This window comes from Periplaneta americana, chromosome 3 (assembly GCF_040183065.1).
Source record: "Periplaneta americana isolate PAMFEO1 chromosome 3, P.americana_PAMFEO1_priV1, whole genome shotgun sequence".
Lineage (NCBI taxonomy): Eukaryota > Metazoa > Arthropoda > Insecta > Blattodea > Blattidae > Periplaneta > Periplaneta americana.
In genome coordinates, this window is record NC_091119.1 from 133,120,687 (window position 1) to 133,146,537 (window position 25,851).

Genomic DNA, 25,851 nt, shown 5'->3' on the forward strand with positions numbered 1-25,851 from the left:
TACTATGTATAATCATATTGTGTTACTAACATTTAACACGATTTATATTTCCGTTTTCTATGTTATTTCTACTTTAAACAATTTTGTGAATTGCATATCATATGTCATATTACAGGGGTCGGCAAACTTATTTTTCCAATGGGCCAAATAATAACTATATTAGTCTCTGCGGACCAAGAGGCAAACACGAAGGGTGCTATTCATAGACATTTCGCTACCCCGCGCTACGAGCGTGCTAAACAGGATTCATATCATATCATATCGCTAACACTGGTTTATGAATACGAAAAACGTTAGATCGCTGATCATTCACCGAAAGCCCGCGCTAAGAATGTCTATGAATAGGGCCCGAAGATATTAAGTCAGCGTACTGCTGGAGAGGTCCTGGCATATGACATCAGGACAGGCAATTTTTAATTGTACTTTTTTTTCTCCTCTAGCCGTTCTTGCACATGCGCTACAGGTCTAATCTAACTGCACTTAAATAACCATAAAATTAATTTTAACAAATTAATTGAACGAAAAGTGTAATAATAATCATGATGATGATGATAATAATAATAATAATAGTAATAATAATAATAATAATAATAATAATAATAATAATAAGTAAACAATTGTTAAAGTAGCCTATATGTCTACTAATGAGAAGAATGAAATTTCCATTATTATAGATAATATTTCACTAAAACAATAAGGACATAGGATGCATAGTAGTTATAATATTCTGTAGTAATAGTAGCAATATTACTGGCAGTAGTAGTAATTATAGTTGTAGCAGTAGTAATAAGAGTGGTAATAGTAATAATAGTTCTTCCTCTTTATCGATTTTCAATTGAAAAAATTATTCAGCGATGAAATTCAACTTCAGTAAGAAATGGGAGACAAATTTTACCTGCAGTGCTCTTCCAAGGACGGGACTTTGTAAATAATATATTTTAATGTCAGCAATTAACACATGTTATGAAAATAGTCTTATTATGAAGTTTTATTTCTTGAAAATGAATTTGTAACAAGGTTACATGACTCACTCTGTCCAGTCATACACTTGTCACAGTGACATACTGTACAATTGTATACCTTAAACCTGTAACATTCACTTGAGGATTTCGGTCGGTTTGACATTTTCTGTTTGCAAAAATTGTACAATATACGGTATTTTCAAATTACTGACGATTTCTATACTAGCCGTCGTGTTTGAAAGTAATCGTTGTGACAGAAATACATGCATATTAGCGGACAGAATATTGTCATATACAGGCTGGATGGTAACTTCTGCACTAAAATTTAAGAGGTCATTCTACATGTTAAATATAACACAACTCTTATTACACTTTTCCTTCGATGAAGCACCGTTAAGTAGGAAAAAGTAGTCTTTGCCCAATGTTTGCAGCGCTCTATTGCGGTAATGGCCAGAAAGAAATGGCTGATTATTACACAACCAGATAGTTAAAATCATCTAAACGGTTAATGTCTTGAACCTTTTTTTTGGAAATTACACCGTTTAGCCATGAATTTAAATTGAATAATAGCGAAAATCGTTGAAATAAAACATGCAACGCAGTGCACGTCGCATGTTACCGACTGAGTACAGCAGAGGGGGAGGGGAAGGTAAGAAGTGCAGGCACCGCTTGCTTAGAGTTATTTCAGCACCTGTTATGTTGCCAAATGCTTCATAGAAATATAACGGTTTCCTTTAAAACGGTGAATGTTAGAGAAAAACTTATTTAGATTTTTCAAATCTCTCCTCCTGATCTATTACCAGTTTCATTTTCGTGCAGAGGTTTTCATAATGTGTTCCTGAAGAAGAGAAAAATGAATAACTAAATAGCGGTTATATACAGGGACATCATTTTATTTTTACTAACATTTTTAATATTACCTTGCCTACCTATGGATCAACGCCGTTTGCTACCCCCTTCCACGACTGGAGTTCGATGATACTGGCGTAATATATAAACGAATCACTTCACTAGGTATAGGAGGGAAGAAAAGTAGTTCATCCATTTACGTAAACTAGGAAATATTGCGCTTTTGAGTTTGATCATTTTCATTAGGTTTTTATTTAATCAAAATACAGTACAATATTAACAATGAGTGTTTTTACTGAAGAACTGAGCTGACCATGTGGACGTATTCATTATGCAGTGTATATTATACAGTCTACAGCACATTAGCGTACAATATAGAGAATGAAGTTAAATTGAAAAATAATCATAATATGGATATTTAAACACATTTTTGAAAATGGTGTCCGTTCATTTCGATACAGGCTTTAGTTCTATGTGCGTATTATCGCACTATAGACTATTGTACCTAATCCCAATTACCAGTTTCGTTCTTCGTACTAGCAACTCATGTTGAAATAATTCTGTACCTACTCTTTAAAAGAGTACCTTACGTACTGTAAATTCAATCTTCACTTCTGCCCGATCCGAAAAGATAAAATTACTCAGACATGCTATCTACTGTCCGTCCAAGTGGTTATGTCGTAGGGTAGTAGAAAGGGAGGAAATCAAGTGACAGTTAATTACTTAACGAGGCCCTTTTATTTAAGTTATTTTAAACAGTTGTATAATATTACGTAGACGTCCAAATCCTAACAGAAATTAATGTTCTCAGAAAAGAGCTAAGTCAGCCCAGCCACTAGCTGGCGAATAAAAGCTGGGGGGAGGGGGGAACCGGGATACGACGTAGGCAAATGGACGACAGTACCTGTGCGAAAATGATTCAATATTGAAAGCTCTTTCGTCACTGGAAAACGCGAACATATTTTTGGAACGTACTGTTTACTCTGACCGTAAGGCTACTATGACTGTATATGCGGTCTTGGTTCTGTGTGGAGGACGGTTGAACTTCATTAGTAGAAGGGCTGGGAGTGAAGTACATTCAAAAACTCAGGTACAATAAAAATTGAAGTAAAAATAAAATGATGTCCCTGTAGAATAACCTGATTCGTCGTTGCGCCTTCAAAATCAGGCTTCGTTTTATAAGTTTTCTTGTGAAGATTGAAATTATAGCCTACCGAAAGTAGCTTTGGAAATCAAGGGAATTATATGTTACAGTGTTTTTTCCTTTCTCCTGCAAATTAAAAAAAAAAATTCACATAGCGGATTTTGGAGGCGCGTCGAAGACAGTAAAGTCGTCCTTGTTAACTTCACCAACGTAAGACATAAGGAAGTTGATAACCATAGCTCACGGTTATGACCAACTATTAAATATGCAAGGATTTTAAGTTTACTGTTTAAAGGAAGGAATGATAGTTAAATGTATGCATGATAAGCAGAATATGGATAATCGAGGAGAATTACTGACGCTAGCAACTCATGTCCTATCGCAATGAAATATCGTGACAAAGCGAAAAAAAAAAAAACCGGGGCACCTGTAAACGTATGCGAAGGTAGAGGAACCATCAGGGAACAGAGTCTGCCGATAACACTACGTTGGTCGTCAGTCAACAGTTAAAAGGTGAGAAGTACGAAAGTTGATCACAGAAAGCACATTTGACATTTTCGTTACAATGTAATGCTCTATATACAGTATTTAATGTAAACAACTGACGTCTTATTAAATTCATCTTTGTGAAAAGCTCTTACTAACTACAGTATTATAACAAATATCATCATGGGAAATACTCGAACACGTATTTTTGACAAAAATTTGCTCACTTCTATTTTACGAGTATTGCAAATATTTTCACTTTCTCTGACTTACATCATTCTGACTTCCTTCTCAGAAAACTTAAATTTGCTTATATGTAGGCTATATCTTATTTAATTGTCAAATATAGGCTAACATTTAACGCTGTGTGTGTGTGTGCGTGCGTGCGTTTGAATCGTCGATTCAGTATTCGCTGGAGAATCTTCGCTTAGTGTGATATCAGGCTGATAGTCCTGAACTCATTATATTTATTGGCATTATTCTTCTTCGGTATTGGCAGTAACACTGTCTCCGTAAATTCTTCAGGCCATTGAGGATTCTGTCAACTCCTGTTGCTTTTCTATTCTTCATTTTCCTAAGAGCTATTTCAACTTCTTCTCTTAAAATAGAAAATCATTTTTTCGTCTTGTGACACTGCTACTTCGTCTTCTATAGCTAACTCATCCGGACCATTCTCTGTCTCATATAATTCTTCTACATATTTCGTCCTTGTCAGTATTCCTTGTTGTCTGTCATTTAATTTCCGATTTCGTCTTCTCTCAACTACTGTACATTGATTTCCTGTTCTTATTTGTGAAATACAAAGATTTTGCTTCGCGGTAGTACATTAAATATCTTCCTTTTCTCTCTAGATCCTCTATTTCTTTACATTTATCTTTCATCCAGTCTTTCTTCGCTTTATCAGTATCTCTTCTTATCTCATTATTTAGTTTCCTGTAGTTTCTTCTACCTCCTTCTGAGTTGATATTGTTCTATTTTCTCCTTTTCTCCATCTTCTCTAACACTTTCTCTGTGACCGAAGGTTTCTTAATTCTCACACTTTCTCTGTGACCTATTTCTTCTTTATTTCTTCTGCTGTTATCTGTATACAGTTTTTTTAGATCAGTTTAGTACTTATTACTATTTTCAGGTGTGTATTTTAATTTATTTCTCATGAAAATTTGCTTCAAATTTTCTTACTTCCTCTTCGTTCTTCCATGTTCAATTCCTTCGTCACCTGTCTTCCTCTTATCGTCTTCAGGCGAATATCTACTTCACGTTTCAGCAGCACATGATCTGAGTTAATATCCGCTTCAGCTAAATAAACTGTTATAACGTAGTAAAATTAAGTGTGATCTAATATATCCATACTCAAGCATATAGAATGTACTGATTTATCCTCAAAAATGCTTTCTAACCTCACCTGCTTTACATAAGCATGTAATTATACATAACCTGTTGTAACATATCCCAAAACGAGTATAATGTAGAGTAGTCCAGTCTAATATAATCTAATGTAACCAGAAATACCTCAACGAAAATAAACCTACCTGATATGAGTTAAATTAATCTTACCGGACATATTTAATATAATATAATATAATATAATATAATATAATATAATATAATATAATATAATATAATATAATATAATATAATATAATATATAATGTAATGCAATGTAATATAATATAATATAATATAATATAATATAATACAATATACTGTAATATAATATAATATAATGTAATATAATACAATATACTGTAATATAATATAATATAATAGTCCACACCTGTTGAGTAACGGTCAGAGCGTCTGGCCGGGAAACCAGGTGGCCCGGGTTCGAATCCTGGTCGGGGCAAGTTACCTGGTTGGGTTTTTTTTTCGGGGTTTTCCCTCAATCCAATACGAGTAAATGCTGGGTAACTTTCGGTGCTGGATCCTGGACTCATTTCACCGGCATTATCACCTTCATCTCATTCAGACGCTAAATAACCTCAGATGTTGATACAGCGTCGTAAAATAACCCAATAAAATAAAAATATAAAATAGTATATGATATGAAGATGTTGATACAGCGTCGTAAAATAACCCAATAAAATAAAAATATAACATAGTATATGATATGATATGATATGATATGATATGATATGATATGATATGATATGATATGATATGATATGATATGATATGATATGATATGATATGATATGATATGATATGATATATGATATGATATGATATGATATGATATGATATGATATGATATGGTATGGTATGGTATGGTATGGTATGGTATGATATGATATATGATATATGATATATGATATGATATGATATATGATATATGATATGATACGATACATCAGGAGCTTACGGCTATATTACTGTACATCAGAGATTTGTGATCAGGTTGTGTGACGAATAATATTATATTTCCTGATCTCATCATGGATACGTTAAGAGAAAGAATATTTCATTCATGTAGATCCAAGATCAACAGCTGACCTACTGGCTTTCATACCGGATAGGTACAAGAATGTTGACCACAAAATACTACTTCTTCTTGATGCTTATGGTCACTACTCGTGTCCAACAAACTCACCAACAGCAGCCGCAAAACACAACCACTCCGCAGCCAACAGTGACAACGTCTCTACCGCCAACAACGCCGTCGTCAAAACCGCATATTATCTTGATAATAGCAGACGAACTGGTGAGTAATTTATAATGTGGATAAACTTATTTACATCAACATTTCAGTGCAGAACAATAAAAATTGCAGCTTTAGTTCGCGTTTGATTCCACATAATTTTTACAGTATTGACGAAGAAATACTGTAGCTTTTCTTCGCACTAGGTATGGGGGAAAACTTGAGAATTGACGGTCACGTAAAAATGATCTCATGTCTCTCTAGTCCTACTTGTCTTGTTCGCCTTGTATTCCCCTAATCCTACTTGTCTTGTTCTCCTTGTATTTCTCTAGTTCTACTTATTCTTGTATTTCTCTAATCATAATTGTCTTGTTCACCTCACATTCCCCTAATCCTACTTCGCTTGTTCTCCTTGTATTTCTCTAGTTCTACTTGTCTTGTTCTCCTTGTATTCCCCTAATCCTACTTGTCTTGTTCTCCTTGTATTTCTCTAGTTATACTTGTCTTGTTCTCATTGTATTCCCCTAATCCTACTTGTCTAGTTTTCCTTGTATTTCTCTAGTCCTACTTGTCTTGTTCTCATTGCATTCTCCTAATCAAACTTGTCTTGTTCTCCTAGTATTCCCCTAATCCTACTTGTCCTGTTCTCATTGTATTCCTCTAATCCTACTTGTTTTGTTCTCCTTGTATTTCTCTAGTCCTACTTGTTTGTTCTCATTGCATTCTCCTAATCCAACTTGTCTTGTTCTCCTTGTATTCCCCTAATCCTACTTGTCTTGTTCTCCTTGTATTCCTCTAATCCTACTTGTCTTGTTCTCCTTGTATTTCTCTAGTCCTACTTGTCTTGTTCTCATTGCATTCTCCTAATCCTACTTGTCTTGTTCTCCTTGTATTCCTCTAATCTTACTTGTCTTGTTCTCCTTGTATTTCTCTAGTCCTACTTGTCTTGTTCTCATTGCATTCTCCTAATCCTACTTGTCTTGTTCTCCTTGTATTTCTCTAGTCCTACTTGTCTTGTTCTCCTTGTATTCCCCTAATCCTACTTGTCTTGTTCTCATTGTATTCCTCTAATCCTACTTGTCTTGTTCTTCTTGTATTTCTCTAGTCCTACTTGTCTTGTTCTCCTTGTATTCCCCTAATCCTACTTGTCTTGTTCTCATTGTATTCCTCTAATCCTACTTGTCTTGTTCTCCTTGTATTTCTCTAGTCCTACTTGTCTTTTTCTCCTTGTATTCCCCTAATCCTACTTGTCTTGTTTTAATTTCATTCTCCTAATCCAACTTGTCTTGTTCTCCTTGTATTCCCCTAATCCTACTTGTCTTGTTCTCATTGTATTCCCCTAATCCTACTTGTCTTGTTCTCCTTGTATTTCTCTAGTCCTACTTGTCTTGTTCTCCTTGTATTCCTCTAATCCTACTTGTCTTGTTCTCCTTGTATTTCTCTAGTTCTACTTGTCTTCTTCTCCTTGTATTTTTCTAGTCCTACTTGTCTTGTTCTCCTTATATTCCCCTAATCCTACTTGTCTTGTTTTCCTTGTATTTCTCTAGTTCTACTTGTCTTGTTCTCCTTGTATTTTTCTAGTTCTACTTGTCTTGCTCTCCTTGTATTCCTCTAGTCCTACTTGCTTGTTCGTCTTGTCTTTCTCTAGTTTCCTTTGTCTTCCCCTTGTTCTCCTTGTGTTTTCCTTGTTCTCCTTCTGTTCTCCTTGTCCTTATCGTTCCTTATTTTTCTCATATTTTCCTTGTTTTCACTTTGTTCTTCTTCTTCCTTTTATTCTCTTTATATTCTTTATCAACCTTGTATTCCTCTTGTTTTCTTTGTGTCTCCCTCATTCTCATGTATTTTCCTTGTTATATATTCACCTTGTTCTGCTCGTATTCCCATTGTCCTTTTTGTGTTCCCATTTTTCCTTCAAGCATTTACTTTATTCTCCTTATTTTCTCCTTTTCCCCGTGTATTTCTACGTTTCTCCTTGTCTTCCCCTTATTCTCCTTGCCTTGCCTTATCTCCTCGTATTCCCCTTGTTCTTAATTTCTTCCCATTATCTCTGTAGTATCCTTCCTCCTTGCGATACTGATCATAGCACATCATTCTAATGCCCAGATGATTAAAAGATGGAGCTTAACTTCCATTCTCCAAATGCACTCTGGGTTTGATTATTTTGAATACAAGTTAGGTGTACCTCGATCATACTAGCTTCACGCTGCGATCTCCCCCCGCACGCTCCGGTACTGTGTGTTTACATCAATTCCTGTACCTCTCTCTATAAGTCCGTGTAAGTTGTACAAAATACAACTTGAATTTAATAACAATAATAACGAAGTATTTAATTAGAGGCAGCTTATATATAATAAAAGATCATTTTTACCACGCTTAGACAAAATTAAACATTTTCACACATTTTCGGGAGCCACCACATTTTGCCCAACATGCAATGAAAAATCCATTCGATCTGAGATGATACATTTACTTAAATATATTAAACAATATTAAATATCTGTGCAATGCAAACACACGCTCTCAGAGACGCTCTGTGTTCTCCATTGGAGCTACGTAGTGACACTATCTTGAGATCCGCAACAAATGTAACAATAATAAACTAACAAGTAGACCTTCACCTGAGGTAAAAGACAATGAAAATGAAACATATTTTTGGAATCAGCATAATAAAATATGAATAATCCTAAAATTTCGTAACTCGACTGCAATTAACAAGTGCGATACACAGCGCAGAACACGAGACTTCAAGCAGCACGTAAACATACCTTCGACTAGCGATTACTGCATAAGAAGGAAAGGATGATGTGGTCATTGTGGTCATCATGTTACTTAATGCATCGTATTCCAGTATCTGATTTGTTTTTATCCAGAAACATATGTTCTACAACAGTGATAGCTAACAAAAAAAAAAAATGTTGGAAACACAAAATGTCAGTACACCACCCGCACTTTATACAGGCTGATTTTGCACAAATCATACATATTCCTTGTACATTTCGGATACAGTACTCTGTAGTCTTTTGAAAACGTTGTCCACTTCTGGATCCCAATTCAGCTAACACTCAACCATACCCATGCGCCTGTTGGAATCTTGGAGAAAGAAACTATTGGTAAACAAGCGACTGTAGTTTCAGTATATTGTTGCGTTGTACTGTGTCAGATGAATCATCAAAATTTATATTATGGGAAATGTGTCGAATCATATGCTTGTACATTCGAAAAAAGTACCTGTCCAAAGGTTATAACTCATAAGTCGTATTTGGTGGTATGATTTTCACTACTAGTTTTTCAAGATCATAGTCCCCTTCTTCTAACAGTTGCTTAATTGTACTTTAGTCGCAGTGGATACCATACGAGTCCAACAGCAGAAGATTGCATGTTACAGAATTAGGAAGAAATATTTCTCGTAAGAATTATATCCATATTTTTTTGGTCATTTTTCCCGACGAAGTTCATTTTACTACAAGGTTGTCGCTCTGGAAAATGCGTTCCGCAACTCTTGCACTTATACCTTTCGGTTCTTGGAGAATCAGTAGTAACTTTGGCATCAGGTTTCCAGCTTTAGAAACCACCGGCATTATAGTGTAGGAATGTGTAGTTGCCCCTTTGGTTTGCACGACACCACACACTTTACTGGTCCCTTGATGTTCTAATGTTCTGCCGAAAGGCATTTCCTTAGGAAACACAAATTAAACACATGATCATCATTGCACATGTCCATAAGTGGTGTGCACTCACGTTTGAAGGTTTGGATTGATTGTTCAAGAGCTGCATGACGCTTTGTTACATATGATATTATTTTGCGGCTGACAATCTTATAATGCTTTTTAAAGCGATGCAACCAAGTAGGACTTGCGTTGAAGTATTTCTGATCTATGCCTAATAAATCACGAGCTGTTGTCAGTGCAATTCTTTTTATGTCACTTTCTTTTACAATTTCATTCGACGACCGCCGCAGACAGAATTCCTCAAATGTTCTTCGGTGCACTTCTTTCATTTTATTCATAACATCGTTTTGTTGTTCAACAGCTTGCTTCATTTTGTAGAGTTGATTTTCGTGTGTTAACCACGTGAATTTACACTTCATATTGCTCCATGACCTATGGTTAAACTTTTTATTTTTATTTGTCGGTACACCTGGCAGAATCCAGTACTCTATTACCTTACATTTTTCCTCAAAGTCAATTACTCGAGATGTTTTGGGAGGGGACGGAGCGTATTGAGAACCGAAACTTTGTGAAGTACCTACTTAATTCCTCTTCTGACGTAGTATTTGTTTTTTCAGTCTCCCATTCTCGTACATGAGGCATGTCATTATCATCATTTCGTGGTTCATTTTCATTAATGTCCAGAGTATGACTTTCTTAAACTGCTTCCTATTCATAACTCTTTAATAAGTATTATATCATCAACAATTTCAAGTTCCTTCCGCGACATTTCACAGTTTGTCTCCTTATAACCCTCTTCTTTTAGTTTATCCAGAATTTTAATCACTATATTCACTGGGTTCATCTCCTTCAGCTCACTGCACATAACATTACACAGTAAACTGCAAGATACAAACTTCGTTCCCGAATCTAGCATTGCTGCGTGGTATAGTTGTTTGCAATCTAAGTAGCCCATGTCAACTTGATCTTGATTGATTGCGATCTCTGGTGTTCATTGCGTTCGAGTTGTAAAATTGACGTATTTTGCATTGGATTTAATGCTTAATCGAATGGTAATGAAGATAAGTCTTAGTTTTTTTACCCCACCTGAAGGTTTACTTGTAAGAAGCGTATTCGAAATTTCTTCCTATAACCGCTTTTGTTAACATTATGTATTAGTCGTAGTGACATAAAGAAAGTCTTAAAAAAATTTGAAACTCGGTAAATAATTCAGGCACGACATAATAATTTTTAGTCGCCATGGTTACATCCTATCCTACCGGGAATTTGTCTGCGCGTGACTTTTACAATAAGTAAAATGCATTAGGATACTTCAGATTTGATTAAAGGTTGGAATAAAGAAATGAAAAACATAAATGTCGGCACAAACTTAAAATAAAACAAATTAGGACCTATAAGTGCGTGTTTTACGAGTTTCTACGCATACGATGAATGACTGTAAACATTTTAAGAGTTTCGAATGAGAAATTTATCCTTATCTCTGGGCAATTTTTTGGAAGAATTTGTTTGTCTTCTCTCAATTGCTGGAATTTATTAATTAAATTCTTAATATAATGCGCATCAGTTCATCAAATACAATCATTAAAGTAAATGGAACCTAAAGCCTGCATACTTTTATTCCTTCTACAAATATTTTTGTTTTATCATTATATGTAATGTAGCATCCTTAAAACATTATAGCCATACATATCTTTTAAAAACTTGGTTACTTAAATTGATTTTTACTCTAATGAGTTACTTTTATTCAAGCGAAATTATTGCTTAATGAAATTTCAAAGTTTAAACGCTTGAAACAAAGTTTTATAAGAATATGCCTTCATTGGAGAACAATACCTTGCTAATGACATAACATTTTTATCTCTCTTCTTAGCCCAGTTCCGAATGGTCATTCGCCTTGAGACTGTTCACTGAGCCGTTACTATTTAAATGAGTTCTAAAACATAAACTGTTACAAGAATGTTTGAAATACCGGTACTTAAAAATTGTATATGTGTCACGTACTATATTCAGTATAGTTTGTGAAACATCAGTGAAAACGACGGCTGCTATAACAAAAGATGATTGTGAAAAATACAAAATACCTTGATAATTTATGTTCCTTGCAAATTACTAGATCGGAATAGAAACTAGTGTATTTTAATTCCCATATTCCAAACATTTGCAGTGCACATTATAGGACGAATGGCTTCAGTGTTAACTTTCGATACTGGAGACCTGAGATGAAATTCTGGATATTTGTGGTGGCTAAAGACGTTTTTAAAAATACTTCTATTTCTATATGATTAATACAGGGACATAATTTTATTTTTACTTCAATTTTTATTGTACCTGAGTTCTTGAATGTACTTCACGCCCACCCCTTCTACTAATGAAGTTCAACCGTCCTCCACACAGATCCAAGACCGCATATACAGTCATAGTAGCCTTACGGTCAGAGTAAACAGTACGTTCCAAAAATATGTTCGCGTTTTCCAGTGACGAAAGAGCTTTCAATATTGAATCATTTTCGCACAGGTACTGTCGTCCATTTTTCTACGTCGTATCCCGGTTCCCCCACCAGCTTTTATTCGCCAGCTAGTGGCTGGGCTGTCTTAGCTCTTTTCTGAGAACATTAATTTCTGTTAGGATTTGGACGTCTACGTAATATTATACAACTGTTTAAAATAACTTAAATAAAACGGCCTCGTTAAGTAATTAACTGTCACGTGATTTCCTCCCTTTCTACTACCCTACGACATAACCACTTGGACGGACAGTAGATAGTATGTCTGAGTAATTTTATCTTTTCGGATCGGGCAGAAGTAAGATTGAATTTACAGTACGTAAGGTACTCTTTTATAGAGTAGGTACATAATTATTTCAACATGAGTTACTAGTACGAAGAACGAAACTGGTAATTGGAATTAAATACAATAGTATATAGTGTGATAATATGCACATTAGAACTGAAGCCTGTATCGAAATGAACGGCCACCATTTTAAAAAATGTGTTTAAATATCAATGTTATGATTATTTTTCAATTTAACTCCATTCTCTATATTGTACGCTAATGTACTCTAGACAGTATAATATATACTGCATAATGAATACGTTCACATGGACAGCTCAGTTCGTAAGTAAAAACACTCATTGTATCACTGTACTGTATTTTGATTAAATAAAAACCTAATGAAAATGATCAAACTCAAAAGCGCAATATTTCCTAGTTTACGTAAATGGATGAACTACTTTTCTTCCCTCCTATACCTAGTAAAGTAATTTGTTTGTGTATTACGCCAGTATCATCGAACTCCAGTCGAGGAACGGGGTAGCAAAAGATGCTGATCCAGAAGTATAGGCAAGTTAATATTAAAAATGTTAGTAAAAATAAAATGATATCCCTGTACAAAATTTTATATGTATTATTATTATTAATATTATTATTATTATTAATTTATTTATTTATTTCATCCCAAAGACTGTACAATTAAGCATAGATAAATATCAAGTTAAAAAAACATTTATATACTAGTGTTAAAAAAATAGATTTACGGGTAGGCAATAAGATAGACTACATAAGATTCGTAAGTTACCTACAAGGAAATAATCACATTTTATGAAATTATATAGGCAGTCCTCATTAAAAGGTATACAGCTACATAGAGTTAAAATACTCTCCAATATTATATAGTGACAATTGTATGAATTTATTTTTAATTTTTTTCTTAAAAATCCCCATCTTAAATGCCTAATATTATTTGGTAAAACATAATATAAGTTTCTACATTGTCCTTTTCTTAAATAATTTTATGCCTAGTTGAACAGTTATGCACTGAGCTATTTGTAATAAGATTATTAATATTTGTTTGTACATACATTTTAACCCACATTTGCCTAGTGTTGCGTTTTCGCAACATTCTACATTAATTATTTTTCTGCAAAATGCAAAGGAATGAATTACAAAATTAACTTTTATTTCATTGCTGTGTATACTAGAAGAATCAAAGGAGCCTGCAGCACAATAATTAACTTCCATTTCAGTTTCATGTGGCGGTGAGAAAATTATGAAAATATTCAACAAAAAAAAGTCTTGGGCTAAACAACTTAAAATATACAAAGATGGTACAGTTAAAATTTCAAGTCTCCGAATTAAAGGTTTGCAATGAGTACGGTTATAAACATTTTAAATTGTTCTTACTGCTCTCTTTTGTAGTTTTAGTAACTTTATTATTTTAGGATAATTACCCCAAACTATTATTCCATAGGTACTCAGACGGCTATGGTTATAAGCATAGTATACGGATTTTAGCACTTCAACACTAACATTTGTTATTAATTCCCTTAATATAAAAATGCCTGCATTGAGTTTCTTACATAGTATGTCAATATGACAGTCCCATTTAAGTGTAGATTGTATATGTACTCCTAAAAATGTTACAAATTCTTTACAATTGATTCTATTGTTTAAGGAAAACTCTTAGTTCTGTGTCTTCTTTTTAAGTAAGTGAATTATAGAGATTATCAACTATGTTGGCAACTCAGTACTTACTGGCTTACAAAAAGCTACTATACAAGTTCAGAGTCATTACAAAAAAATACAATATGAAGATTTCTATAAATAAGTCAAAATGAATGACAATACGCCGAGGTAAATTTACTGCATATGGACCTAGAAGGCAACATCATAATAAGGACAAGTCTTGATATTTAAATACTTAGATATACACGATATCTCGGAATGTGTCATATTTTAGGATAATGTAGCTTGAATTAATCTACAACGATTTAATCTACTTTACCTGTGCCCGAAATTTAACGGTTCGTAAGTTATTGATGAATGAACTTTTAAATGTAGAGAGGCATTATAGACGTATTTCAATGTTTTAAGACATTGTGATATGATACATTATTGAAAATGCTGCATCTTGTGTTGTTCCAATAACTTTATTTCACAATTTAGTACAAACTCAGTAAGAAGATAAAATAATTACACAAGACAAATTACTAACGTTGGCCTTCTTATGGATTCCATGAACTGTAAGTTCATATAAAGTACCGATACCGATTCTCTTTCCGACCTCAATGAAACAACTGGTAGTTTGCCAGTTTCAGATAACATTCTGTAAACACGGGAAATCACACAGCTAGATGGGACCCTTCGATTGGGAAAACGTCGTCTGTATTCTTCAACAGCTACCAAAGTATTGCCACAACAAAAACCATGAATAGAAAGTATGTCTGCATATTCACTATGCGAATACACGAATTAAATATCAAGTGAACGTTTATTCATTTGTGTTTGTTGCGCTGGAGTTGCGATGTTCATATGTTGCCAGTGCTAAAGATTTGGTGTCACACGTCAAATATAGTATATGGAACAGCAAGACATTCCAATATTTCTCCCCTTAATTACTCCTCAACCGTTAGACTTCTGAAATAGATATATTAGATTAAATCGATGTAGATTACTCCAAACTATTATTATTATTTATTATTTAAATGTACAGAATACAATTACAACAATATAAATAGAAATAAAATAATAATTCAGTATAAATGAGGAGATGCAGTAATATTAACAAAATTTCAGGTCCGAATGAGCAGCGCTCGTGTTCGGTCGCAGTTCAGATATAATATTAATAGATCTACTGGGTGTTCATTTCAAAGTGTGTCATGACGTCACTGTTGAAGAGTTAGCGATTTGAAGCGAGTTTCAGCTTTTGTGTCAGAGAAGTTGCCTATTAATCAAGGCGTTCAATCTCAACTTGAGAACGTGTACGGTATAACTTGAACGTCGTAGCAACAGATGGCGGTTTGTACGGTCTGTGTGCTACCATAACTGTGTTTTGCGCGGCCAAGTCGTACTCAGGGTATTTGTTATCATCGGTTGCGTATGGCAACATTCCACAATACAAATCAAATGCTCCGTGTCCATGTTGACCGTCGAAGTTAATGTCAACAAATACGTAAGTAATTGTCTTAATCCTCTCCCCATATCCCCACATTAAGAAAAAACTCACCTCAGTACATGTTACGAAACAGTTCACATTCCTGCCACTACCGGCGTTACCGTACGTATCGGTAAGTACTCTTCAGAATGAACGCCATACTTGCTAGGCAACTTCTCTGGCACATAAGTAATACACCTCTGCGGAAGTGTAGAAAGATTGAATTCTCTAGGCTCATCGACTAGCCACGTGACGGCATACAGCGAGCCATGACACAAATTGAACTGAACACCCAGTATAAGAGACTATACAAAATAAAATAAAATATAATAGGAACTAAACTTAAAATTAAAGTTACAGTGAAATTATATAATATCATATATTAATGTAAGAGGAATATAGAAAATAAAATAAAAAAAGGAAGTAAAATTAAAATTACGGCGGAAATGAAATTGTATAATATAATATTAACACAGAGAAGAATAGTATCTTACGTGAATAAAGTAGGACAATTTATGAAAATATATATATTCCAAAATTATAGAATACAAATATAATATACGCTGATTAATACACATAGGATATCAATTTGTTTAATCAAATTGAATACATTAACACGTTTCTAATTTTCTTGTTATATGTTAATCGGTTAGAAGTTCTGGGTGTAATTTAGCTGAAGAATTATACAACCGAGGGCCAAAATTAATGCTGTGCTTTAGACCAGCAGATGTGAAATATTTAAGTTCTACTAATGTTCAATTATTATTTCGTCTTGTGTCATGATTATGTGCCTGTAATGTAAACTTATTACGATTTTTATGATAAAATTTTAACAAAGTATATTTATACATTTTTTCAATATTAAATACATTAAATTCAGAATAAATTAATTTAGTTGGATAATCGAAACTTTTCTTCAAACAAATTTTAATTATTCGTTTTTGTAGTAAATTTAACGGACTAAGATTAATTTTTGTACTTCCACCCCAAACAATAATACCATATTGAAAAATGGCCAAATAAACATTTCGTAGAACTCTAATGGGTAAGTAGCCTGAAATATTTTACATTCCTCCTGAGACACCCTGTAGAGTAGCAGCAACAGAACACAGATTAAGTCGTCATCAAACAAACAATACAAACAAAATATCAGGATACGAAATAGCACAATTTAGAAAAATAAGAATACATATATATGTTTAATTAATTTCTGGCTGAGACATGTACATAAACATAAATTAACGAAACATATTCCTTCCAGTGTATCTTTCAGTAAGCAGTTTCTTCTCTGCCAGTGACGCAGCCTATTTCTTGATCTCTTCCTGATCAGTTTCAGCATTGTTCTTGGATTAGTGAGAGAGAAATGAACTGAAATGAACACACAAACAGAATAAAGAACAAGAAAGACCACAGCTACGTTGAAAGGATGTTATCATACTCCGGAACTGAAGTGAACGAACACGAAACAAGCTATCAGCTTTCAGCTTTCTATTAGGCTAAGTAGTTCAAAATAATTGCCATTACACAACATATCTGTTTTTATTTTTACGGAGAAGGGACCCGAAGAATTACACTGCAGCCTGAGACATATTGTGCTTACCACTCATTTTCGTACGGATGATTATTTAATGACGTGACCGCTTTCCTGAGTATCGTGATTCACCGTTTAGTGCCATCTATCGATTCAGCTACACACAATTCCGACGTAGTCCGTGATTAAAGCCCTTCCGTTTCTCTGGGGGTTCTGCAGCCACCTAAGAATGATGTAATTTGTATGCAAGTCAATGGTACTACATCCCGCTGCATCCTGTATTGACTTAAATGTATTGAATAATAATAGATTAAGTTGAAATTAACGCTGGCGAAGTAGGAAGTCCGAGGTCCAACGTCGAAAGGCGTGATAACACACAGCACAATATAAGCAGGTCAGTGTTGAAAATGGACGTATATTTAAAATAGGTCTAATAAATATAATTATGGTAGAAGTAAAAAAAAATGTAAATTATAAACACAAATATAAATAAATGTTGGCACTTTTCCGAAGGTAAACGATGCTGTGAACATAACAGTTATAAAGTTACTACCAGTAATAATATTAACTTTGTCAGTACCGAAATTTGAAACGAACTTGGCAAAAGTCATTCATGCAGACAACTAGAAACTCACTATGATTCAACAGCGTATGTTAGTTTCACTCTTTGTGTATACAGTAAGAAATTCTGGACTATAAGTTTGGCAAGCAAATCGTTAGTTCTCCCGTACAGTCTGACGAACTTTCACATAACTAGTGAATTATTTACTTACAGCAGCGATTCCGAAACGTTTTGAGCCACGGATCCCCTTTTGAAGCAAAAGTTTCTCGTGGAGTCCCAAGAAGTGCTTAGTTTTTAGTTTTATCTGTCTATGTTCTATGAAGCAACATAGCAGTCAATAGATTGTAGATTCCACGTACCACGAATAACAAACGCTGCCTGCTCGGTATATAAAACATAAAAGAAATTAAGAGAATCATCCGAGTACCTACTTGGCAAGCAAGAAAGCTCAAGATATTTCCAGTAACGAGTAGATCTATTATTGCTGCTTCCATCAATCAAGAAGAACGCAAAATTACTTTCTGAGAAAGTACTTTTCGCTTGATGAAAGTAGTTTGCGTTTTTCCCGCTAGAGACTAATGTAAGTAGCAATTTTATTATTTTTGTCATCTTCATAACAAAAGCGCACAGAGCCCCTGAGAATCACTCGCGGAGCCCGTGGGGTTCCGCGGAGCACATTTTGGGATCCGCTGACTTGCAGAAATGGAGAAAATCTTGTCTTAAATTCATAGCAGTCCATTATGTTCTGTTCATATGTTACAGCTATATATGAAATTCTGGGAGACACTATATATGAAATGAGAAAAACTCAAAGCACTAATCGTAATCAATTTCCTTTTTATTTAAATTGGCTGAATTTTCAGGGATGGAACGACGTGAGTTTTCACGGCGCCGATCAAATTCCCACGCCCAACCTGGATGCACTGGCTTACAATGGGATCATACTTAACAACTACTACACTCAGTCCAGCTGTACACCCAGCAGGTCTGCTCTGATGACGGGACGGTACCCCATCCACCTAGGTACGTGTTCTCTGTCCCTGCAATTTTTTAAGTAAGACTGGAACATTTGTAGCTCTTTTTGTTTGTCCGCTTATATGTAAAGTTTGAATAACTAACTGCACACAAAATGAGAATGAGAGTAAAAATAAAGAATAAGAATAAGAACAGCCCATGAAATTCCAATAGGGCAAGGGTCTCCTGTAACGCCTGTTACAAATTACTCTCAATTGGCGAACCAAACCAATTGAGATTTTTGCCTGCCTTCCCTGTCTTCCTCTGGTCAAATCCTTACTCTCTCTTTGTGCCTTAGATTTTTATACTACTGTACATAAAGTAAAACATACACTATACTTATAGTTGTAGTCCTAGCACCCACATACTTTATTTATATGAAGCACAGAGCAATCCAAGTGCTGATCGATTCGAAATTGAGTACCCACTTTTAAGTTGTCTGCTCAGAGAGGTTAGGTTATATAAATTGAGTCGCTACATTTTTAATAAAAATAATTTTTGACGTAGATTTAAGTGTATTTTGTCTCAGGTATAAATATTAATGAAGTTTACTTTAAACAAACAAGTACTGTTGCAAAAGTGGATTAATCTCTACTACCAATAAATAAATCTGTAACCAAACTTTTTCTGATAATTTTCGTTTTTTTTTTTTTTTTTTTTTTTTTTCAATAATTGGTATCATCACGTATAGTTAACCAGCCTTAAACCAAAAATCGCATTTTTTACATTTTTGTTTGTATGTATTTCTGTCTGCCTTTCTGTCTGTCTGTGTTTCTGGATGTTTGTTAGTTTTTCATGCGATAATGGCTGAACTGATTTCTATGAAAATTGGAATATAAATTAAAATAAAATCGTTCTAACTTAGATTTTAGGCTATATGTCATTCAAACTACTTTATTTAAAAGGGGGTTATACTAGAGCCTGAATTAAATAAATCGAAATATCTCGCTTATTATTGATTTTTGTGAAAAATATTACATTGTTATGACTAGATGAATGCGAAGTTCCCGCAGGCAAATGAAGTTTTAATGTTATATCTTGAATATTAATCTTGTTGTTATTTCCGAAACATTTTATTTTATTCATATATTTGCTTGTGTTGATGTTCAAATTTTGACAGGTATTTTTGGGCGTTCTTTATTGAAAATACTCTACCTATTTCAACAATATGACAACCCACTTGTAGAATATACATCAATTTAAAACAATTTATGCCATATTCATTGTGCACTTAGCGGCAAAAAGAATGGACCGGCCGAAAATTTCAAAGTTCCAGAGACATAACATTGCGCATGCTCGTCTCGTCAAAGCCATAGTTCACTAGGTAACACATAATTAAACCATTTAAATTTGCTATATTTTGTTTAAGAGTCTAAAATACGTATTAAAATCGAATGGTTGATTCTAGATACATCAGGGCCTTTGAAGAGTGAAAGAATAATAATGAAATTGATAAATACAAAATCAACCGGAGCGAATATGAACAGGAAAACTACGTATTATGCCGAACTGATAGTAAGAGTTACAGTAGCGTAAGTCGTTACGGCATTTGTCTATTGAACAAGGTTCGGATCTCCTCCAATCTTACTTTTTCAATTACAATTTGCCATCATATGTGTCTCGCAAAGCTATAATTATGTGGCGATGCCCAAACTCTAATAAATAATAAACCTCCCTCTCTCTTTCAAGCAATACTGCTATCTGTTAATACAACGTTCTGTCTCGTCATTACGCTTGAAGATGGCACAGAAACAATAACTCATTGCCCTGGTTCGCATAGGTTATTCTGCGTATACTACTCTCCGACAGTACTTCGATTGGAGAAATGTCATTTTCTCCGACGAGATAATTGTCTCCAATAGCAACGATAGTACTGCCCTAGTTTATTGTATGAATGGCCACCGATACGATGAACGCTTCGTGAGACGAATCAACAAGTCGGGTTGCGTGAGGGTCGCGTGTTGGGGGTGGATGTCATACGATGGGGCAGGACTTCTGGAACGCATTCACGGGCGGTTTACGGCAGAAGTTTACGAACACATTTTGGCAAATGTATTGATCCCTTCCGCCCGAAAACGATATCCAGAAGGAATACTTTTCTTCCAGCAGGATAATCATCCGATACACACCGCCAACCGGATTCAAAGATGGTTTACGAGGAGGCGTGATGTCGACCTAGTCGATTGGCCTCCAAATTCACCAGATATGATTCCGATTCAAAATTTGTGGGTTACAGTCAAAAGGATCCTAAGCTCTAATTGGGCAGAACAACCACCCGTTCGGACACCTGAGGAATTTTGGGACAGGATTCTAGATGCGTGAGAGGAGATGGCCAAGAATTTAGACCTGTTCCATAATCTTGTGGACTCCATGTCGCGCAGAATGAGGGCAGTTGTTGACGCAGGTGGTTTGTGGACGAGATACTAGTCCCCACCATAGACCTTGTTTTGTTAATATAATAAAAAATTGTTTATTTTTTGTTAATTTAATTATTTATTTGTGTTTGATATGCGTCCGGTTTTTTAGGATGTGAAACAAGTATTTTTGTTTATACAGGCCAGGTCTCGCCTATTAATAGCCCACAGGTGATGGGCAATAATATTTTTACAAGGCAGGCATAACGAAGTTTGTTAACAAATGTCATTTCACATATAAACTAATAAATTAAGTAAAAGTTAAAATAAAAATAATAATAATTTTACCGTACCGGGAGGCAAACTGGTACGGATGTCAGACTTCTTACCACTGGGCCACACACTGCTCGAAAGCTTTACTACATTATAGACGAACGACTTTCAATGAAGAGACACCACAGCAATGCCTTACAGTGATTACGTTTACACTTGTGAACCGCGCGACAGAACTTAGCATTTCTATCGACCAAGAATCGGCCCATTCTTTTTGCCGCTAAATATACAGTCTTCTATACATATTTTAAGTATTCTGTAACAAGAAACCGTATGGCTGACTGTTCAATCTGTGTGCGTAATTCAAATGAAGACATTTCCTTTTACTGTTGATATATGGAATTGTACATTTATTTGTCTTGGTAAGTATTGTATAACATTGGCAAAATTTGCCGATTTACGGCCATAAATATTGTTCACGACCAATCACATAATTTTAAGTTGTAATCTGTCATAGGTCTATAATTTATTACGTTATTAATGGTCCACGTAACGGTAGTATGACTGGAAACAGATTTTGCTTAGTAGACGCCGTTCAAAAAGTGATATTAGCAAGTAACAGGTCGCTTAATGGTGATTCAGCCCATTAACTTTTGACATTAATATCTCGCGACTTGTACATTACTTTACATCATTGACTTACCTTATAATAAGTGCTGGAACTGTCGACCATCCTCTCTAATGCACATTTGACATCTTTCGGAATGATTTCTTACAAGCTGTATTTCGTTCCTGTGGATAAAATTTAATCCTAGGCACATGTTCCGCTTCATCCAACTTAAGGACGGATGTTGTCTCATAAGGGTTTAGTTTCAACAATTTCATTGCTTTCTAACTGAACTGAACTACGCTCAATGGAAGTCAGCTGTATACTAATGCTCTAAACTTGATGTCCCTTCATCCTGTATTATCTGTCCATTCAAAGCAATATAAAGCATTCCGACGCTGGATCCAAAGGAGAAGTATACATTATTTCCTTGGTAGTCGCTTTCAATCTGTAACAGTAAAAGTCCGACTTCATTATCTGAGCGAAACCTGTTTCCTGCGTAACACTATCTATCTACCCTGGTTAAAGTAATGTTTTGTATTATTATGTATTAGATGTAGTTGTTTCAATTACTTTTGCTTACTTTTTATGGTAAGTATTTTTTACTTCCAGTTGATATTAGAGGTATATACCTCGTTCATTTAGGCTACTGTCGTTTACTATTCATACTGTAGTAAGTGTTGATCTTGCAGGATAGTACAGAGCTGTTAAAGCGAAGCTGCACGGAAAATGTGCGGGCGTCTGGCGGTCCACTGCTAACGCGGTGACGGGCGAGTTCACATCCGTGTCTCCGGCAATTTATCTATCTATCTATCTATCTATCTATCTATCTATCTATCTATCTATCTATCTATCTATCTATCTATCTATCTATCTATCTATCTATCTATCTATCTATCTATCTATCTATCTATCTATCTATCTATCTATCTATCTATCTACCTACCTATCTGTCTGTCTCTCTGTCTGTCTGTCTGTCTCTCTGTCTGTCTGTCTGCCTACCCACCTACCTACCTCTGTCTGTCCTGTCTGTTTATCCATTTATTTATTTATTCCTTTATGTATTTATTTATTTATTCCTTTATGTATTTATTTATTTATTTATTTATTGTGCATACGAAGCAGTATAACAATACGTATAAGAATAAATGTGCAATAATTTGGACTTAACATTCTCAGAGCCGATGCAGAATCAGAAAAAAAATGAAATTCGAATCAATTTCCTCTAAATTAACCTTCTCTAACATCCAGTTAGAAAATCGTACTCGCCTCTCAGGGTCTGTCTCCGTTAATGCGTGGACTTGTGGAATTCTGTATGGCTTCAGTTTCAATAATTTTGTTTCGTTTCTGGCAGAGGACACAGATACTCCAGGTTCCTGTGCTAAACGTGTCAGGGATTTCTGCGGGGTATGATCTAACCTTTCACCAACTTCATCTAACTTTTCCTCTGTAAGAGCAAAACGTTTAGCGTTTGGTTTTCGATTTAGTACTGAGCGTGTTTCTTTGAATCGCTTAGCGAGGTTTCGAAGTGTATTCACAGTAGGCACTGGTCTGTTTGGAGACTCAGTTCTAAATTTGCGTCGTGTCTTCGCACAGGATTTTTTGCTTCTTATGTACGCATTGTACATAAACACACGCTCACGTAATGAATATTTGTTGTTTGGCATTATACCTCAAAACACACAATAATCACTCAACTGTATACATTAACTTTTACACACCTTTAAGAATGACGATGTATAGGGTAAACATTGGTAATTTCGTGATAATTTTATGAAAACTAATTTAAAATGCAAATGTGTAAATATATCCTTATTCCGATTTTTTCATCTAAAAGACGATAATTTGCTGTACAAATCTGGACACATAAAAGATTGGACACTTTCTTGAACAAGTGCCAAAAACCACTTTTAAAACTTAAGCTAAAAGATTGATTATTTCGTGATAACCTTGGCAATTTCGTGATATTACATTGATAATTTCGTGAGAATTAGAAGAATTGTGTACAAATTCATTTAAGTCAAATGAAATTCTCATTTATTGTTACAAGACTTCAAACATAGTAATTCCGTCTAATATTCATAGCACGAAAATATAGAAATACATGTCAAAACATAATAAGAATGAGATCAAATTAAAAATTGAAATTGAAAAGGCATCTTCTTTTCCATGAAAGGGTGAACACTTTTATTACGGACTTTACTATAGCCTATATTATTAGGGTAACTCCAAAAGTAATGCATAACAATTGTTTAAAAATTATATCTTTATCCTACAACTTTGCTATTTTCAAAGAATTTTGATACGTCCTTTAGGAACAAAATGTCACTTTTCCACATAATCCCTGTCCCTTTCAACTGCCTTACATAACCTATGAATGAGGGCCTGTAGACCAGCACGGTAAAAGTCTGGACCAACACGTCCGAGCCACTCTTTAGCAGCGTGCACAAGGGAGTCATATTCTAACCTCGTTCCGCGAAGGGATCCTTCAGTTTACCAAAGAGATGGTAATCGCACGGTGCCAGTTCAGGACTGTAAGGCGGGTGTTTCAGTGTTGTCTATCCGAATTTTCTGATCTGGTCTGTGGTCTTGAGACTGACATATGGCTGTGCGTTGTCGTGCAATAGCATAACATCCTGCATCTCCCGATGTCGTCGAACACGAGCTTGAAGTTCCTTGAGAGTTGCCACATACGCATCAGAATTAATGGTGGTTCCGTGTGGCATGATGTCCACAAGCAAGAGTCCTTCTGAATCGAAAAACACAGTAGCCAAAACTTTTTCCTGCCGAAAGTGCACTTTTGAATTTCTATTTCTTTGGTGAATTTGCATGATGCCACTCCATTGTCTCCTTCTGTCTCCGGTCCAAAATGGTGGAGCCATGTTTCATCTTCTGTCACAATTCTTGCAATTAAGTCATCTAGCACTTATCAATGACACTTAGCATGATAACAAATCAAACACAAGCTACTCTGAACCCATTGCGTCCTCCTTTTCTTTTTTGTTATCACATCTTATCTTCAGATTTCTAAAATTCGTATTGTAAGTTAATACAATTTTTAAAATAGTGTAAAATGTAACGCTTAATACTCAACAAATTTTCGCCTCAAACAGCTAAGATTTCTATCAGTAAAGCTAAGCCTATATGGCGACTACAGCTGTATCTAAAATTCCAAAAACATTTCCTAAAATTTAATTAAGATATAATAAATCTTTGTACCAAATATCATATGCTTACCTTTAGTAATAAGCCTGTAATGTAATTACAAACATCCACAAAATTTATACGCCTGAGAAGTAGACGCTAACTTGCTCTCTCCAAACATAAAAGCTCACTGAAGCAGCTGCAATAGTCACACAAAGCGTAGCTGTATGTTTCTGGAAATTGGACAACATATGCAATCCCTTGGCGGAAATTTGAATCTCGTAACGCCATTGGTTAGTTCACGAAAGAGCAAAGAAAAAGTATCACGAAATAACCACTGCCACGAAATTACCAATCTTTACCCTACGTGTAAATGGAGCGAATGATATTCTCCAACTGAGACTAACCAACAACTGCGTAGATAATGCAAGCGGCGCAGCAGACAATGCGCACAAGCCAGACTGCTTCGTATGCACAAGTACCGGAGACACGGATGCGAACTCGCCCGTCATCGCGCTAGCAGTGGACCGCCAGACGCCAGCACTTTTTCCGTGCAGCTTCGCTTTAACAGTTCTGTATTTATAATAATGTAGAGAAGATAATTATATCACTGAAAGAAATATGTACTGCATGAAGGTTTTGTATAAGATTTCGTGTCATCATTTGTGATCTATGAAAGCGTTGCTTTATCACA

The 25,851-nt window shown here is 35.0% G+C and overlaps 2 protein-coding genes across 2 annotated transcripts in view; one reads left to right on the forward strand and one right to left on the reverse strand.

Annotated features, from left to right (window-relative positions):
• Mf (myofilin) overlaps positions 1 to 25,851 on the reverse strand; it is a 176,089-nt gene that overhangs the window by 37,995 nt on the left and 112,243 nt on the right. The window lies entirely within an intron of this gene.
• LOC138696547 (arylsulfatase B-like) overlaps positions 3,395 to 25,851 on the forward strand; it is a 39,346-nt gene continuing 16,889 nt past the window's right edge. Inside the window, exons 1-3 of the mRNA XM_069821645.1 lie at positions 3,395 to 3,468; positions 5,912 to 6,139; positions 18,629 to 18,788. Of these exons, the coding sequence (XP_069677746.1) occupies positions 5,963 to 6,139; positions 18,629 to 18,788 (337 nt within the window). The 5' untranslated portion in view covers positions 3,395 to 3,468; positions 5,912 to 5,962. The remainder of the gene's footprint in view (positions 3,469 to 5,911; positions 6,140 to 18,628; positions 18,789 to 25,851) is intronic.